The sequence below is a fragment of the Vombatus ursinus genome, unplaced genomic scaffold, assembly GCF_900497805.2.
Source record: "Vombatus ursinus unplaced genomic scaffold, bare-nosed wombat genome assembly UNPS02014893.1, whole genome shotgun sequence".
Taxonomy (NCBI): Eukaryota; Metazoa; Chordata; class Mammalia; order Diprotodontia; family Vombatidae; genus Vombatus; species Vombatus ursinus.
Genome location: NW_020954671.1, coordinates 4,699,131 through 4,717,886, shown reverse-complemented (window position 1 = coordinate 4,717,886; position 18,756 = coordinate 4,699,131). Strand labels below are relative to the sequence as shown.

The 18,756-nt window shown below is 36.8% G+C and overlaps 1 protein-coding gene across 1 annotated transcript in view; it reads right to left on the bottom strand.

The window, feature by feature from the left end:
- The window catches only part of LRRC9 (leucine rich repeat containing 9), a 128,341-nt gene that overhangs the window by 65,359 nt on the left and 44,226 nt on the right, over window positions 1–18,756 (bottom strand). Inside the window, exons 12-17 of the mRNA XM_027842920.1 lie at window positions 18,219–18,351; window positions 16,672–16,794; window positions 15,875–15,990; window positions 14,973–15,185; window positions 12,200–12,319; window positions 6,192–6,383 (exon numbers count right to left, since the gene is read on the bottom strand). Of these exons, the coding sequence (XP_027698721.1) occupies window positions 6,192–6,383; window positions 12,200–12,319; window positions 14,973–15,185; window positions 15,875–15,990; window positions 16,672–16,794; window positions 18,219–18,351 (897 nt within the window). The remainder of the gene's footprint in view (window positions 1–6,191; window positions 6,384–12,199; window positions 12,320–14,972; window positions 15,186–15,874; window positions 15,991–16,671; window positions 16,795–18,218; window positions 18,352–18,756) is intronic.

Below are 18,756 nucleotides of genomic sequence, written 5' to 3'. Positions count from 1 at the left end.
TTCACTCTTGATAATGAATTTGACAGTACAGAAACAGTCTGACTGTGGCCACCCACAAAGTCACTTTTTACAACAGAAAAATATTATTTTATTACATCCAGTAATAAGGGTAGACCAGAATACTGAATCCAAGAAGATGGAACTAGGTATATACAGTCTGATAAAAAGGAGAGGAGAGAAGGAGGACAGAAACTGAGAGGTGAGAAGTGCTTCTGAATTGCCCTCAGGACTCTGGCAGGAATCAGACTGAAGGCAGTTGATCGATCAGTCTAGTATCATGATCATGAGAAAAGGCAAGAGAGGTGAGCTATAGATACAGACTGCTCTGACACTACTAGAAAGAGCTGGCCTGGTAATTAACCACATAAATGTTAAACAACAGAAACCACAGAACTGAACATTTTGCTTCTGTAACTCAGTCTTCTAGCCATGCTTGTGGTATTTTGCATGAGATTCTCCAATGTGATAGAGAGAAGACTGATAATACGCTTCTAAAGAAATATCCTTTTTCTTCCCTGAGAGAGGACACATGTATCTAGATCTGTGTCTGGAGTTGATCCTAGAAGTCTGACTGAAACCATACCCGTTCTCCCTCTCAAAGAATGCCTGTCCTCTCTGAAGTTCTCCCTAGCATGGCTGGATGCATGGACTGTGTGGAGACTCAAAACCTGATCAAGAGGGCTTTGAATTAAAAATGAAGGGAGAGGGAGAAAATGTTGGATATTTATATCTATATCAATATCTACATCTATATTTGTTGTCCAGTTGTTCAGCTGTGTCCGATTCTTTGTGACCCCAAGAAATATAACACACCAGTCCCTTCTATCCTCCATTATCTCCCGAAGCCTGTCTAAGCTCAGGTTCATTGCTTCCATGACACTATCTACCCATCTCATCCTCTGCCATCTGCTTTTCCTTTTGCCTTCAATCTTTCCAAACATTAGGGTCTTTTCCAATGAATCCCGTTTTCTCATTATGTGGCCAAAGTATTTAAGCTTCAGCTTTAATATTTTACCTTGCAATGAATAGTCTGAATTAATTTCTTTAAGTATTGACTGTTTTGATCTCCTTGATGTCCAAGGAACTCTCAAAAATCTTCTTTGACACCATAATTCAAAAGCGTCAATTTCGCGGCTCTCAGCTTTCATTACAGTCTAATTCTCACAGCCATACATTGCTACCAGAAAAACCATAACTTTTAATATATGGACCTTTGTCAGCAAGGTGATATCTCTGCTTTTTAGTACACTGTCCAGATTTGCCACAGCTTCCAAGGAGCAAGTGTTTTTTAATGTCACAGCTGCAGTCATTGTCTGCAGTGATCTTTGAGCCCAAGAATATGAAATCTGACACTGCTTCCATTTCTTCTCTTTCTATTTGCCAGGAAGTGATGGGAGCATTTACCAAGATGTTAGGTTTTTTTTATGTTAAGCTTCAAGCTAATTTATATATTCAAGCTGACTTATAACTCTTCTTTCACTCTCATCAAGAGGCTTCTTAATTCCTCTTCACTTTCTGTAGTCAGAGTGATATCCTCTGCATATTAGATATTGTTGATATTTCTCCTGGCAACCTCAATTCTGGCTTTTGATTCATCTTGCCTGGCATTTCTCATGATGTAGTCTACATATAAGTTAGATAAACACGGTGACAATAAACAGCCTTGGCGTACCCCTTTTCCAATTTTAAACCAGTCAATTGTTCCATGTTTGGTTCTAACTGTTGCTTCTTGACTCACATACAGATTCCTCAGGAAACAGGTAAGATGACCTGTCATTCCCATCTCTTGGAGGACTTGCCACATTTTGTGGTGATCCCCACAGTCAAAGCCTTCAGTGTGATCAAAGAAGCAGTAGACGTTTTTCTGGAACTTCTTTACTTTCTCCATAACCCAGTGAATGCTGGCTTACATCTATATTTCTGTATTTATATTATTTCTATATCTATATCTACATATGTATTTATCTCTATCTATCTAAAAATCTATACCTATGCCTACATCTATGTCTCTACCTGTATTTATATCTGCATCTATACTTATACCTAAATCTATATCTACATCTATATTAACATCTTCATCTATACTTACACCTACATCTCCATTTATACCTACATCTACATCTATGTCTGTATCTGCCAAGTCAGATGAAGCAACTATAACATAGGAAGATGAGTACAGAGTGAGTCAGTGATTCCCAGCAGACCCTATCCAAAAAAGAGGAATAGCAACAAAACACATGGCTTCAAACATTTACATACAAATGCACAAAGTATGGATAACAAACAAAGAAAGCTAGAACTCTTAATGTAAGTAGGGAAATTTAACCTCAAAGTTGTTATTGAGACTTGGTGGAATGGTACTTATGGCACTTATGACTGGAAGTGGAATGGAAAAGCATTTATTAAATGCTTACTATGTACTAAGCACTGTGCTAAGTGCTTGGGATACAAATACAAAAGTGAGATGGTTCTTGCTTTCAAGGAGTTCACATTCTATTATAGGAGACAATACAAATAGGAAGGTTCATCTTGTTTGATTAAGGGCTGGAGAGATGACAAAGTCTGATGGACCCTGGGAGCATAGCAGGTCAAGAAGGTCTTTCAGAAGCAGTGGAAGGGACAGATTAACAACAAAAACAATAAATGATATTTATGCTATAATTCTTCACATTTATTGTAGTATAATTTATTGTCGAATAGTGGTGTTGCTCTAAATTAAAATTCATGCACTGAACCACAACGCCAAAAAAGGATGATAAAAATAACAATGCTTTGTCTTGTTACTAAAAAAGGACACCAGTGAACTGCCTCGATCAGGTAGAGCCACCATTGATATTATTGGCATTGATAATCAATCAGGAGTACTTATTGGAAAAAAATAATGTGTTAAGTGTGTAGGAATTAAAGTGGACACCATTTGTATTTTTAAATAATTGTACTGTTAAGACACTAATGCCATGTAATAATTTTTTAAAAAGGTTGCCAAACAACAGGCAGAGTGCCTGGCATATAGTAGTTGATTGATTGAAGGATGAATGTTAGGATAGGTATAGTTGGCAGGAGGGTGGAGTGAGGCTTAGGATTATCTCAGAGAGGGGTGAGAATAAGGGCTTAGGAGTATGTTACAGACTATATGGGAACAGTAGTGCCACTCAGTATTGACTGTGATTATAACCCAGGCTCTGTAGCCAGGACTGAGGGGAGCAATCACTGTGGAGAAGAGGCCCACCTTCTGAACTACCACCAACATCAAACACAAATGGCCTGCCACAGTTGGCCATGGAAGCTCCAAAGCCCTGGGAGCGGCAGCAATCCACTCTCCTTCCTGATCACCAACCCTACTTCCAGCTTAGTCCCAGAAACAGTCCCAGGACTACACGCAGCCCTATGGAGATGCAGCCTGACAGCTGTTTCTTGGGTACGGTAGTAACAGCTACTTAAGACCTAGAAAAGAAAGTTCTTGCTTTCAATGTCAATTCCTTGACATTGTCATATGATTCAACATTAGAAATGGATATGATTTTATCAATAAAAATGGCATTGAAGGAGATGCATTATTATTTGCTTTGCTGCTGCACCTTAAGGACCATAGGACCTTTACCTCTGACTGATGGCAGATGTGATGACTTATGTGCTGTCTCCCCAATTAGAATGTGAAATCCTTAAGAGCAGAGACTGTTTCACTTTTCTATTTGTATCCCCCAGTGCTTTGCACATAGTGATCACTTAATAAATTATTTTTCATTTATTCATTCATTCAAGGAGGAAATCATATGTTCATGAGAGGGATCACGAATCTTGACACACAGGCATGACATAGTAATTATAGGGGACTTCAGTTATCCAGATATTTTATGGAACTCTTGGACAACAGTAGATAAATTCCTAACTTGCCTTAATAATAACTTAATTCTTCACAAGGTAAAGGAAGCAATAAAATGAACTGATATGCAGGATCTCATTCTGACTAGCAAGGAAAGGGGTACTAGTTGTTGAAGTAGAAATAATGGAAATGTTGTAAGGAAAATGTTATTTCATCTCCCATAGGTAAGAGCCACACACCTTTGTTTTAGGGATAGTAGGCTTCAAAGAGTTCAGAAAAATGACAGATTAGTTTCCAGGAACCAAAATTCTATAAGGGCAAGTCATTCTACAAGAGATGAAGAGTTCCCAAGAATGAAATTCTGAAGACACAAAGAGAAATAATTCCAACGAAGGGAAAAGAGAAGAGTTGTCTAAAGAGACAAGTGGTAGATGCAGAAGGAATTCACTAATTTACTTAGATTAAGAAAAAACACATACAGAAAATGGAAGCAAGAAGTCAGCACAGTCCTGTAAGAATAGTGGCAGGGGGTGCTAAGGCACAGAAAGAAGTAAGGCTCTCATGCAATGAATGCTAAGTATAACCAAAAAGACTTTATTAGTTATGTTGGGATTAAAAGGAAGATCAAACAAGGGATAAACAAGGAGTATATGGAATGATGATAACAGATGTTCAGAAGGTTAAACTACTCAGCTCTTATTTTAAACCTGTTTCTCAGTCCAGGAATTTGGTCTTTAGAAGAAAGAAAGAACAAAAATGATTAGTAGGGAGATACACCCAAAGTAAGTAAGGAGACGGTAATAGAACGCTTAGCTTCCGTTAATGAGTTCAAGTTGCAAAAACTGCTTCCAAGGGTATTTAAAGAAATGGTAGATGAGACTGCTGAGCATCTCTCCATTATATTTGAAAAATCATGGCAAAAATTGTAAAACTATAACTAGAGAACTGCAAATACAATGATTTTCACAATCGGAAAAAAAGCGGACTTCCAACTATGGGACTTTATACTCGACTTTGATTCTGAAATGAATTATTAAAGAGATGGTTTATGAGCAATTAGAAAGGGAAGCAGTGACCACTAATTGCTATCATGGCTTCATAAAAAATAGGTCACCCAGACTAACATTATTACATTTAGTGATAGGGCTTAGGACTTGTAGATCAGGGGAATACCACAGTCATGGTAGGCCTGCATTTTAGCCCAACATTTGCCAGTTTCTCACCCAATTTTCTAAACAAGACAGAAATGTAGACTAGATAAGAAGTAAGTGGATTTGAAACTAGTTAAATTAGGAATGAATAGATTGATAATATTCTAGGGGGAAGTATCAATAGGAGTGCTTCAACTGCATCAATTCTTGGCCTTGGGTTATCTAACACTTTCATTAATGGATAAAAGCATAGATAGCATATTTATTAAATTTCCAGATGACATAAAACTAGGATGGCTCACTAACCCAGCCATATGACAGTATCCAAAATATCTGTTAGTTAGAATATTGGTCAGACTTAACAAGATGAAATTTTAAAGGGATAAGTGTAAAGTTCCATATTTGGATTTTTAAAAATCAGCTCTACAAACCTAGCAATAATATGTGGGAAAATGATGAGGGTTTTAGCATGTAATAAGCTCAATATAAGTCCACAGTGTGCTGCAATGCCAAAAAAGCTGTAATATGTCGAATATTTGCAAACCACCATAATAAATATGCACTATATAAACGAGCTATTATTATTAGGCTTCATTCAGAAGTAATAACGATCAGAATGAGGAAGTTACTCTAGTCAGACCACTTCTGGATATTCCATGTTCAGTACTAAAAACTATATTCTAGGAAGGACTCTGAGAAACTAGATCTTATTCCCAATACTTGTTTCTTTCCTTGCTAGAAGAGGGAACCCAGGCAAGGTTCATGATATAGAAAGATTGTTGAAGGAACTGGAGATGGTTAGCCTGGGGAAGAGAAAATTTAGGGGGAAAACAGATACCATCTTCAAGAAGATGAAGTGTTTGTGGAAGAGGATTTAGAACTCAGAAGGCTGAATTGGATCAGTGGGCGGAAACTGCAGAGAAGCAGATTTTGGCTTGACAGAAGAAAGAATTTCCTAAAAATTAGAGTTGTCTAAAAGTAGAATTACTTCGTCAGGAAGTAGGGTGTGCCCTATCACTGGAAGTCTTCGGGTAGACATTAGATGAGTACTTTGTCAGGGGGTTGTAGAGGGCATTTGGAATTGTGAATGCATAGGGATTAAAAGATTATAATAATATTTTAACAACAATGTTATATTGCACTGAAGCACAAATGATAGTTATTTTGCTTATCATAAGGGAATAGAATATTTTAAAATAAATATATCTGATACATACCTTCTGCCATGGATTATGTCGAATATCAAGATTAAGAAGGTTTGAAGTATGTTTGCATAAAATATTAATTTCATCTCCAGTTTTTTTCAACTGATTCCAGCTTAAGTCTAAGTATTTCAATTTCACTAGACCTCTAAATCCTTCAAGAGTTATCACGTGGTTATGGCTTGCATCCAAATATTCAAGATTATACTAAAAAAAATGTACAATAATGATATTGCTACTACTGCTAAAACATAAATATTTACATTAATACAGTTCTTTTTTCCACACTCAAGGAGCCTTGTAACTGTTGGAAGGCTAATCGTCATAATGGTACCAATAAATGAATTCTTCCAAAAAACTTTCTGCATTTCATTATAGATATTTTATTATTGATTCTTATTCTACTTTTGTGAGATAAAGAAGACGCAAGTTGTTTTAATTCACTTTTTTAAGAAGAGTGAAGGCATGCTTCAAATCTAATCCATTTTATATTATATTTTATATTTATATTCATATGGCCTTGTAAAAACATATTTTATATTTTACAGAGGTTGAAACAGAGCTAGATAAGTTATACTTTGTACTATAATTAATTTCTAAATAACTCTCTCTGTGGCCTTGGGCAAGTCACTTAAATTCTCTGGGCCTCAGTTTCCTCATCTGTAAAAAGGGAGGTAGAATAGATGATCCATAAGGCTCTTTCCAGATACTATGAATATATCAATTCAAACCAAACTAGGAAGAGACTCTAAGTATAAGGACTCCAAATCATTCATGTTTCATTCATTCATGTTTCTGTTCAGCAGACATAACTACGAGAAAAATATTTTATATCTTTAAAAAATAGAGATACTGAAGTATCCTCAGACAAGACAGATATGATTTCCTGCAACCTCAGAGTCATCCACAACTCCTCACTATCTCTTACCTCCCATACCCAAACTTGCCAAAGCCTCTCGAGTTCACCTTTGCAACACGTCTCAAACACACCCCTTCTCTCCTCTGACACTGCCACCACTGTAGGGCAGGCCCTCATCACCTCATTCCTGGATTATTGCAATAGCCTGCTGGTGGCTCTGCCTGCCTCAAGTCTCTCCCCACTCTAATCCATCCTCCATTCTGCCGTTAAGGCCATTTTTCCTAAAGCACAGTTCCCATCATGTCATTCCCCTACTCAATAAACTCCAGTGGTTCCTATCACTTCCAGGAACAAATTTTCTGTCTGGTGCACAAAACCCTTCATAAGCTGGCCCATTCCTATCTTCCAGTCTTCTTATACCTCACCCCCACATACTCTGCAATTCAGCGACCCTGGCCTCCTTCTGGTCCTTTCACAAAACATTCCATCTCTGAGCCTCTTCCCTGGCTGTCCTCCAGGCCAAGAATTCTCTCCCTTCTCATCATTACTTCTTATTTCTCTGGCTTCCTTCCAATCACAGCTAAAATCCCAGCTTCTACAAGGAGCCTTTCCTAATACTCCTTAGTGTTAGTTTCTTCCTTCTGATGACTGATCCAGGTTTTCCTGTATATATCTTGCCTATACATGATTGTTTGGTTTTTTTTTCTATTGGAACGTGAGCTCCTTGAGAGCAGGGACTGTGTTTTGCCTTTCTTTCTACCCCCAGTGCTTAGCATAGTGCTTGGCACATGATACATGTTAATAAATGCTCGTTGACTAATAGTACAGGATACAAAATGATAGATTTGGTACATTTTGCTCATTTTAGAATTTTGATTAGATTAGAATCTAATCAGTCAATAAGTATTTATTAAGTACCTACTATGTGCCAGGCACAGTGCTAGATGCTGGGGAAAGAACTACTAAGAATGGAACAATTCCCATTCACAAGGAGTTTATACCCTTATGGAGGAGACAGCAAGAACATATATAAATACAGGTAGCATAAAAATAAAGTGAATAAATACAAACATATGAAAAGGAATTAAACAGAAGGTAGTTTTGGAGGGAGAGCACCAGTAGTGAGAGAATCAGGAAAGGCTTCACGAAGAAGGTGTCTTGCCAGCACCTGCCCCTTTTTTTGCCATGTGCGTAGGACCACAGAGCATGCACTTCATCTCCCTTCCTGGGAGCCTCTCTGGGTTTCAATGGTGAGACTTGCAGTATACAAAGGGGTCAAGCTTAGTTGGGCATGGAGTGATTTCAGGTAGTCTCCCAAGTTTGATCTTTTGGACTATATTCCTCCCGATCAACCATAGAGTGAACAGTCCTGCATCTTTAGCAAGAATCCAGATTTGTCACAGTCCCAAATTTTTCTTGGTCATCTATCATCACTACTGAGGTCAATAGCCTGGTGAATATAGTTTTCTAGGGTTCTTTGGAATAAGAATTGGTACACTTCATAGACCTTCAGTGATGTGTAGAGCAAATGAAAAGGTTTATAAGTATCGGCCCAAATGAATGGCTTCCAAAAGCAAGCCCTGCCCAGATAGGTATCTTGTAATAGTCTCATTCAATCTCATCTTTGCCCATCTCCCCCTGAAATGGCTTCTTGGGCATCGCATGCAAATCTGTCACACATGTATAAGTGGCTTTGGCAGTGTCCAAAGTATGAATGAATGACCTCTATTGCTTTCAGTTCCTCTAGATAACTTTGGGTATAGTGGTGTGTGAGAGTGGGGATAAGCATGGGGATTTATGAGAGTGGAATCTATAATTTCAAAACAAGTATATACTGAGTGACTATGTGCCTGAAATTGTTGAAGTAAAACCATCAGTGGGTAGGTAAAGCTATCCAATTGTCCTACTGGCACGGGGTACTTAAATTGGGGTCTATGAACTTATTTGCAAAAAATATTTTTATAGCTGTATTTCAATATTGTTGTGTTCCTTCATAATCCTATGTATTTTGTTTCATGCATTATCTGCCAACTGTCTATGACACAAAAAGGTTAAGAACTGCATGTGCTCTTAGAGGAAAACAATATCTGAGGTATAGCTTTAAAATCCACTTAGGACATTCTGCCTGGCTGCCAGATGGGATATTATGGAGTCTGTAGGTAGAGATAAAATGGAAGGCAAATGAGCCTGCTCTCTGAAAGGATCTAGTTTAATGAGATTTTAAAGGGCAGGTGGATAGCCCCTATAGTTGAGGCAGTGGGCACGGATGGTGGGAGACTCAAACAAAGGGGTAAAGGAGAAAGCTCCCCATCTTCATGAGTGTTCACCATCACAATGCAGCCCTGATCACTGGCTCAGGGAAGGCTGGCAACACGGTTCAAGGAAATTTGACCATGGTCACTGGGGTGAAAGGAAAATCTGAAGTGTGATGGGCCTTTCCTGATTAAGGTCCTTGGTTGGGTGCAGGTTTTACAGGTCTAGATATCAGATTGTCGTGATGGGATTGTTACGATGAACCCACAGTCATAAGAACCATCAAGTTACCAGCTGGAGGACATTCCATACTCCTCTGGGTTTTTCTGTTGGTCTGTTGTGGCAGGAATGAATTATTTTCAATTACTCTTTTGGGAAAGAGGAAAGAGAAGGGGTTGCTACATATTACGGTACATCTTTAACCACGAACAATTTCCCCACAAGGCATTAGTGGAGTTCCTTTGTGGAAGAGTTATGTGGCAAAACAGATAATTCTGCTGCCATTTTTTATAATTGGGACTACTTTCCTTAAAATTCTCTTCTCCTCTGAACTCTCCAAAGTCTTGGAAAGACACCAGCATCCTTCTAGGCACCTGGTTTGTAACCTTGGAGTCATCCTCAACTCCTTACTCTCCCTCACCTCACACAGTTAATCAGTTGCCAAGTCTTGTTAAGTCTGCCCAAGGCTCTGTCCCTAGCCCTCTTCACTTCTCTATCTGAATTTTTTCTCTCATCAGGATTTATTTATCATCTCTATGCAGATGACTCAAAGATCTAGCCCCAGACTCTTTTGTGAGCATTAGTCTTATGACACATTTCAAACGACATGATCTGGAGACATCTCAAACTCAGAATGTCCAAAACTGAACCCATCTTTATTCCCAGATCACCTCTTTCAAACATCCCCTATTTCTGTCAAAGACACCACTATCCTTCCAGCATCTCAGCCTCATTATCTCAGCATTATTCATGACTCCACATTCTCATCCTGTACATCAGTGCTGAATCTTGACATTCCTACCTCCTTAACATCTCTCACCATCTGACTTACTCTACTCATACAATCATGGCCTTAGTTCAGACCTTCATTTCCTCTCATCTAAACGATTACAATGGCTTACTGTTTTCCCTGCCTCGAGTCTCTCCCCACTCCAGTCCATGTTCCACACAGCAGCCAAAGTAATCTTCCTTAAGTGTAGATCTGACTATGTCACTCCCCTATTCAATCAATTCCAATGGCACCATATTGCCTGTAGGATACGATATAAGCTCAGATTAATTTTAAAGGCCTTTCCAACCTGGCCCAATCTATCCTTCCAGCTATATAAGATGTTATCTCACTTCCTGCACTGTATGTCTCAGGCAAACTAGCCTTCTCTCCTTTCCTCATACCTGGTATGCCAATGTGTCCCCCTGTGTACTATCCTGTACTCCTTTTCACCTCTGCCTCACAGGCGCCCTTTCTTCCTTCAAGATGCAGTTCAAGTACCACATTCTATAGGGAGACTTTCCTGATCCTTCTACTGCTAGTGATCTGCCTCCCCAGCTACGACATACTTATTTTGTATTTCTTCTGTATGTACTTAGATATGTACATGTTGTCTCTCTTGCTTCAATGTCAAGATCCTTGAAAGGAGGGATCTTTTCACTTTTTGTACTGCTATCTCCAGCACTTATCACAGTATTGGGAACATGGTAGGTGTATGTTAGTTCACTGACTGCTTGACAGCCTGTCTTTCACTTCTCCCTCACACCACAACTAGCCTGGATCAGTCCCTCATCATCTCTTGCCTGGACTATTGCAATAGTCTTTTAATTGGGCACCTTTCCTTTAGCCTCTCTCCTCTCCAATCCAACCTCCACACAGCCCATTTGAACTATTTGAACAAGTCATACCCCCATCCCCCACTTTTCATGAACTCCAGTGTCTCTTTAGTATGTCTAGGATGAAGCCCAACCTCCTCCATTGAGCATTTGAGGCCCTTAATAATCTAGTGCCAAACTACCATTCTAGACTTACTCAACATTACTCCCCAATCAAATAATCTATAGTAGAGTCAAATTGTACTTCCTGCTGCTCCTCATACAAAACATTTAATCTTCTGCCCCTGTGCCTTGGCACAAACTATCTGCCATGCCTGAACACATGGCCTCTTCATATCTACCTCTTCTTCATACTTGAATCCTTAGTGCCTAACATGGTGCTAGGGACAGAGTTAAGTGCTAATAAATATCTGTTGATTGAATTCCTACTTTGTTTTATAACTCTGCTCAAGCACCATTTACCACGTGAAGTTCATGATCTGCCCAGCTGCTAGTACCTTCCCTCAATTTTGAACCAAACTTATAATAAGGAATGAAAGTTATAAACTAGAAGAAACATGGTTAAAGTAGAATAATACACCTATTGCACATATGCACAATTTCTATTCACTTGCTACTTTAGACTTCCTTATAGTCTACCTGTAGATGATATCTATGTTAATATGAAGGAAAGTTAAGATGACCATGTGAAATCTAGGTAGAAAAGATAAGACAGAAAAGAGGAAAGAATAACAAAAAGATAAAAATAACATTGATAGTCATGAAGGAGATAATGGACAGTTTATGACAAATGGGGAGGAAGGGAATGAGGAAATAGAAGAGACTTTGGAACCATGGAGCCTAATTCCCTCATTTTGCAGAAAAGGATAGAGAGATTAAGAAGTTAAGGGACTTACCTGAAGTTACAAAGATATTAAGTATCTGAAGGCAGGATTTGACCTCAGATATTCCCTACTCCAAGCTCAGTACTCTTATTACTCTATTACATTTAGTTGCCAGAATCTTATTTAAAAACATAATTTGGCTATTACAAAGGAATAAATTTATTTCATTTAAAGAAAGTAATATCACAAGAATGATTTCTTACCAAATAATACACATCATCTAAGCATGTAAATTCATTAAAGCTGATGATAAGTTTTTGGAGCCCTGTTAACTTGGAAAGATCCCTCAATTTATTCAAGCTGTTTCCATGTAGATTCAGACTCTAGAACAATAGTAAAAAGAAAATTAAATATTATAAGAAATTTAATTCTATTGAAATTGTTATTTTCTATTATATTAATAACCAATTATTAAATTAAGATTGAGGTTTTTTCTTTCTATTTCCTCATTTAGGGACCAGCCCTTGAAGGTCATTCAGTCTGACTCTGAGGGACACCACTGATAGATGGGATTGCTGAAATCCTCTGGGTATATACTCTGCAATCTTGGGCAGGACCCCACTCAACTAGAAGACTTTATGAACAGAATCTAATCTAGGTGAATTCTTGCCCTTAGGAAGAAAGTCTATGTCCTGCAGCCTCCCTGTTGTTATCATAACCCAGGTTATGAAGGAGAAAATCCATCGAGTGGTCTAGGAAGAGATGGATGTTGATACTCTAAATGTGAGATCTTTGTCCATTGACCAATAAGTAGACATACTATTGGAGGAAAAAAATCATATTAATCTTGACCTTCTTGCTCCATATGAGATGGCAAGAAGGCCAGTGTCTCTGAATTGGAGAAGACGTGAAAGTGTGTGGTGAAGTGTGAGAAGAATAAAAATGTAGGAAGGAGTAATTATAAAGAGCTTTAAAAGCAAAACACAGGATTTTACATCTAATCTTGCAAGTATTAGGAAGACATCAGTTTATTAAATGGAGGAGTAACATGATCATTCATGTGCTTTAGGAAGACCACGTATATAGCTGAGTAGAGGATGGATTAGAGTGGGGAAAGATTTGAGGCAAGGAGATCAAGGAGAAAAGTATTAAAATAATCTATGTATAAGGTGATGAGGGTGTCAAAGGAGAGAAGAGGGAAATTCACAAGAAATTATGAAGGTAGAAGCAACAGGGCTTGCCAACAGATTTTATGTAGGGGTGAGAGGGAGAAGTAGAGCATGGCACCTAGTTGTGAGTCTGAATGACTGGAAGGTTGGTGGTACCTGAGACAGTAATAGGGAAATTAGGAAGAGGGAAAGGTTTGGGGGGAAAGACGATGAATTAAATTCTGGATATGTTGAACTGAAGATGTCTCTGGAATATCCAGTTTGAAATGTCCAACAGTTAGACATGTGACACTGGTGGTCAGGACAGAAGTTAGGGCTAGATAAATAGATATGAGTGACTTGCTTATGGGCCCACAGAGATATGACTTCTAGGCAAGACTTGAGCACAGGCCTTTTTGTCTCTAAGCTGACTATCTACCCACATATTGCCTCTCACAGTGAAAAAATATTGAATGACATATTAGCAAAGTGACTAAAGCAAAATATTAAAATATTATACATTATTACCACATTAGATTTGTACCAGAAATGCAGGGCTGATTCAATATTAGCAAAAATATAAACATAACAGACCATATTAATAACAAAATCACATAATTATCAATAGATACAGATGAAGCGTTTAACAAAATGAACCACCCTTTTATGATAAAAAGTTACAAAATACAAGAATATATGGACGATTCCTCAATATACTAAAGAGTGTCTATCTAAAACCAAAAGCTAGCTTCAACTACAATGGAAAAATGCTTAAGATATTCCTAATAAAATCAAGGGTAAAGCAAGTATTGCTTCTCCAAGGATGAATGAGATAATTTCCCTGAAAGAAGGGAGCTCATGATTCTCAGGATTTTGAATTTGGGAGAATAGGAGATTTTGCCATGTGAAATTTGAGGCCACTGAGAAATGGGTGGAGCAGAGAAGGCAGAGACTGATCAAGGAAGATCAATGTCCAAAAGAAGCAGATGGGACATCAACCTGAAATTGGCAACAAAAGAGCAGAACAGGAGAAATAATGGACTTTTCTCTCTTGGTTGCAAAGGCAAGCATCTTCTATCTTCTCAACTTTTCTCCCTTCTGTTTATCTTCTCCCTTTCTCCTTCAGGGTTTTCTACTCCTTTTACACATATCTTTCGTTTTTTACAATGGCATTGTTTTTTGTTAAGCTTGATTCATTAAGATAAAAAGTGCCATCCAAGTATATTGTACCCTCCCACCTCCCTGTAGCTCTGAAGAGTTCAGTATATTTCACAGAACATACACCCTAAGAATTCATTAATGACTTAGTGGTCAAGGAGAAAACCTGGGAGCATAGTTTATTAACTGTTTATTCTGTACATTTCATAAACATACTACTAAAGGAAGCATTGGTTGGACCCTGGAGCCTTCTTTATATTTGGTCCTCAAGACTACAATCCTGTCTTTCATTTGTGTTGTCTGTAATCAGCAGATGTAGTGAGTGGAAGAGAAAGAGAAAGAGGCTGGAGAAGGAAAAGAGAGAGAAAGAGGAGGAAACAGAGAGAGAGGGAGCCTGCTATTCACATACTGATAGCTTGGTCTGTAAAGCTGAAACTTCTTCATAATATGCTTATTAATTATTAAGAGTAGCTTGTATCTTTTCTGGATCTATGTATTAAATAAATTTAATTTACTTGGTTATTCAAAGATGGAATCTACTTTGTCCTCCAAAACCCTTCATCTCATCTAGAAGCCAGAAGGTTAAACTGCTTTGATAAATATTGCATAAAACTTGGTCCCGCCACTCCTGGTTCAAGTATATTATGAATAAGATCTAGATCTCAAATGTCAGATGCTGATTTCAAGTTCTTGGTTCTGGACCTCACTTAGAATTTTTAACAATACTCACCACTATTTGGCTATAAATATTGGTCTTGGCAAATGAAAGTATTGCTTTTTCATCCAAATTATTAAGTTTTGTTCTGGACTTTACCCTGGGCTCCATTTCTATAACTTCCTCATCAATTTTCAAGTCATGAGACAACAATGATCCATCTAGATTTTTTTTTGCTCCTTCGGCAATAACATTGTTGAGTGCAGAAAATAAAGAATGAGTCTTGACCTAAACAAAGAATATTTATTAAAATATGTTTACACATTAATTTATGTGTAGTACTATTTTTTGAACAGATGAAATAGAAATTTTGAAAGAAAATTAAGTTTTTATTAGTGGTATAGTAGGTAAGTCACTTAAAACAATGAGCCTCAGTTTCTTCATAAAATTAAGATAACACCTATAGTATACCTCACAGGGGTGTTCAGAGGCTTAAATAATATAATAGATTAAGAGTATTTTTTAAATCTTGAAATGCTATATAAAATTTAGTTATTATTATTATTATGTTATTATTATTATATAGTTATTATATAGTAACATAATAGAGGGGAATTTTTACTTCTGAGTAACAGTATTTCTGATTATGAGAATCATAGAAGTCATCAACAAAAATCAACAAGTCATCAACAATCAAAATAAATTAAAAAATCATCAAAAAATCAACAAATGATGTTGAGTTTTAGTTACTAGTTCCTCTATTTTCTTCCCATTGTTTACTTATAAAAACTTCAGGAGAATCCTATTATAATAACTAATTATGATACTGGGTCTGGTATAACATACAGATAAAAATCACATCCTTGAAAAACAACAATTATGTATATTGTACCAACAATTGAATAATTTAGTTAGCGCAGTCTTGTATCCCAAAGGAGTTCTATTGCATTTGAAAAAAAAAATAAAACCACACATACCAATGTTATATACTCAAATTCAATGATGTACTCTGGCAAGACAAGGTCATGATCAAACACAAACCACTTGCTTTGTCGAAGGTTGCAATTACAGTTTTTGTGTGACATTAAAGAGCCTGAGGTAAAAAGACCACAATTTCAAAACAGAATAGATTTTTCCATTTCTATTTTACAAATAGCAAAAAATCTTAAATACAAACATATCATCTCCTGAATAATGTAGGTGTTTTTCTTTTCTCTTCACCAACTCACCCAACATCCATAGGCAGCACTTAATTTTTACCGTTTTCTAATTCTCCATATCCCTAGTCGCCTTCCTCACTACCATGATTAATGCTGTTTTATTCACAAATTTTAAAAATTGTTTTACTTTTTTCTTGCTTGTATTCCACATCTTTTAACTTTCCTATCCAATTCTTCACATCTTTTTGCCAGATGTACAGTACTTTATACATCAAATACATGTACAGTACAAAGTACATGAAAAATGTACATCAAATCCTTTATTACCTCAAATAGTATTTTGCATTCCTTGATGATGTCATCATTTTCTTTTCACAACTCCACACTTCTAGTTTAGGTACATGAAATACTGTATATATGTAATAATTGGGGAGAAGAGAGATAGAGAAAGAGGAGGGGAAAAGAGTTGAGGTTCATATACAGTCATCCATTTTTTTATGGAAAAATTTAAGTTCTGCGAAAAGTGGGAATTAAGGAGTTAAAAACACCACATTAAACACAAATATTCAGCACTAAGAAAGATGAAATCACAATACCCATGACGGCAGACATACTTAGTAAACATTTCCGAGGCATGAATACTGAATTAAACATTGGATAGTTGACTTTACAGATACAATCCTGTTCACGAGCCTGAGCGCTACGTCCAAGAAAAACTTTTGTCATTATGAGTATGCCTAAATGTGGAAAAAACATGAATACTTTTACTCAGTATATAATAATAATTTCATAATATAGTTTTGTTGCTCATGCTTACGAAATGACACTTGTGCAAAATTTCCCATGACTAAATAACTCCAAAGCTTTTTAAAAAATAGTCAGTGAGAACAAAAAAAATCTAGGAATACTTCATCTTAAAAAAATGTAATCAAAATAAGTAAAACTTTTCATTAATTGGGCTAATTTCTCCTTCAAAAGGGGGTTACTTTGAGTCATTACACAAATTACAGATCCAGGCTAATCATCACTGTGCATATTATTCCCTGGGACCAAGTTGTGAATTTGTGGAATATAATATAATATGTACTACAGGTATCTGGATTAAACACCTTTGGTTCTCTCTTATTGTAATCTAAGTGGGGAAACATGGGAGAAAAGAAATAGCAGTTAGTAATGTTATCTCAAGAGAAAATAATTATCTGAGTTTAAAAAAAGGTAGGTTAACATTTGATTTTTGGCTATGCTGTGACTGGATAAAGATTGTAAAATACACGTGGTCCAGCTTAGTTCAGATCACCTGAGCAGAACAAAGGGAATAAATGAATGAATAAAGAAGACTTTGTTTTTCTCACTCTTACAACATTAAGATATAAAGGGCCAGAGTGAATAGGCAGGACCTTAGAAAATGCCAGGTAGTGTAAGGTGGAACACTATAGGAAAAGCCTGCCCATCACATCTCTTAAACAGCCCCTGGACTCAGTCTTAGGTTATGGGTGCTAGGGAAGGGTGGCCCTAAAGTGTGTCCTCAGACTTCTGAAGAATGGTTTACAGATTGCTTTTCTCTGATGCCAGGCTATAAGGCTAAGGCTGGTGAATTACTTCATGGACTACCACATCAAAAGCTTAGATATGTCAAAATATGCCAGTTCATAAAGCAACTGATATCACTTCAAGTTTGTCCATGGCTATATCTGGGACTATGAGGAAATCAACAGAGCCTTTGTAGACTATTTTCCAGGACACTCGTCTGGTGACCTGGATGACACATGTCTGGTGTCCTAGATGATTCTACATAAATCATTAAAATTTAGGTCACCTGGCCACCTAAGTATGATGTTTTACTGTGTACTTTGTTAGTACCACTATAGTACCACTATAACATGGTCTGAGGGACCCATTTTCCCTACATATTTGGCATGTGCTCATTTTGCTCTTCTGTTGTCCGTTTATGTTTTATTTTTAAAATGAATTAAAGTAAAAAATTAAATTTTTTACATTGGATGAAATATTGAAATGAAGATCATTCCATTGAAATCACACACTAAAATAGAAAAGTAATTGAATAGGTGAAAAGGTATAAGAACAAAATATAATGGCTTTTACAGATTTTTAAAAAATTTATAAATAAACATAAATAAAATGTTAGCCCCATTTACATTACCGTGCCTGTACATTTCTGGATCAAGAGAATTTTTCTTTTCATCCTTGATTTGTTTCTGTATATATTCGATTCTGGGACACTCACACAGACTGAGACTGTTAGCAAGGATTACAGCTTCCTTTCTGTGAGACGACTGTAAAGATTAAAACAAGGTCTGAGTATGTTCATTTTACTGACATTTCTTCAATTTCAGTATCTTCCAGATAATAACACTTCTTATTTCAAGTGAATGGTATCTATGAAGAGAAGCACATTTGTAGCACAGACTTATTTGAATGGGATGGAAATCATACAAATGCAATTTTATTCTGCAAATGTGTAATACACAATGAAAATTATGTGAAATGTTCTAATTGAATATAAAAATGTTTGTTAAAAATTATCTGAATAGATTTCTGGAAAAATAGCCAAAATAAAGACTGATATTACTCTACATAACAGGTACAATAACAATATAATTTTTCAAAAATCATTCCAATAAGCCTGCACATGATGTTATTTTTTTTAAGAGCATAGGTCTTGTGAGGATACATTATTG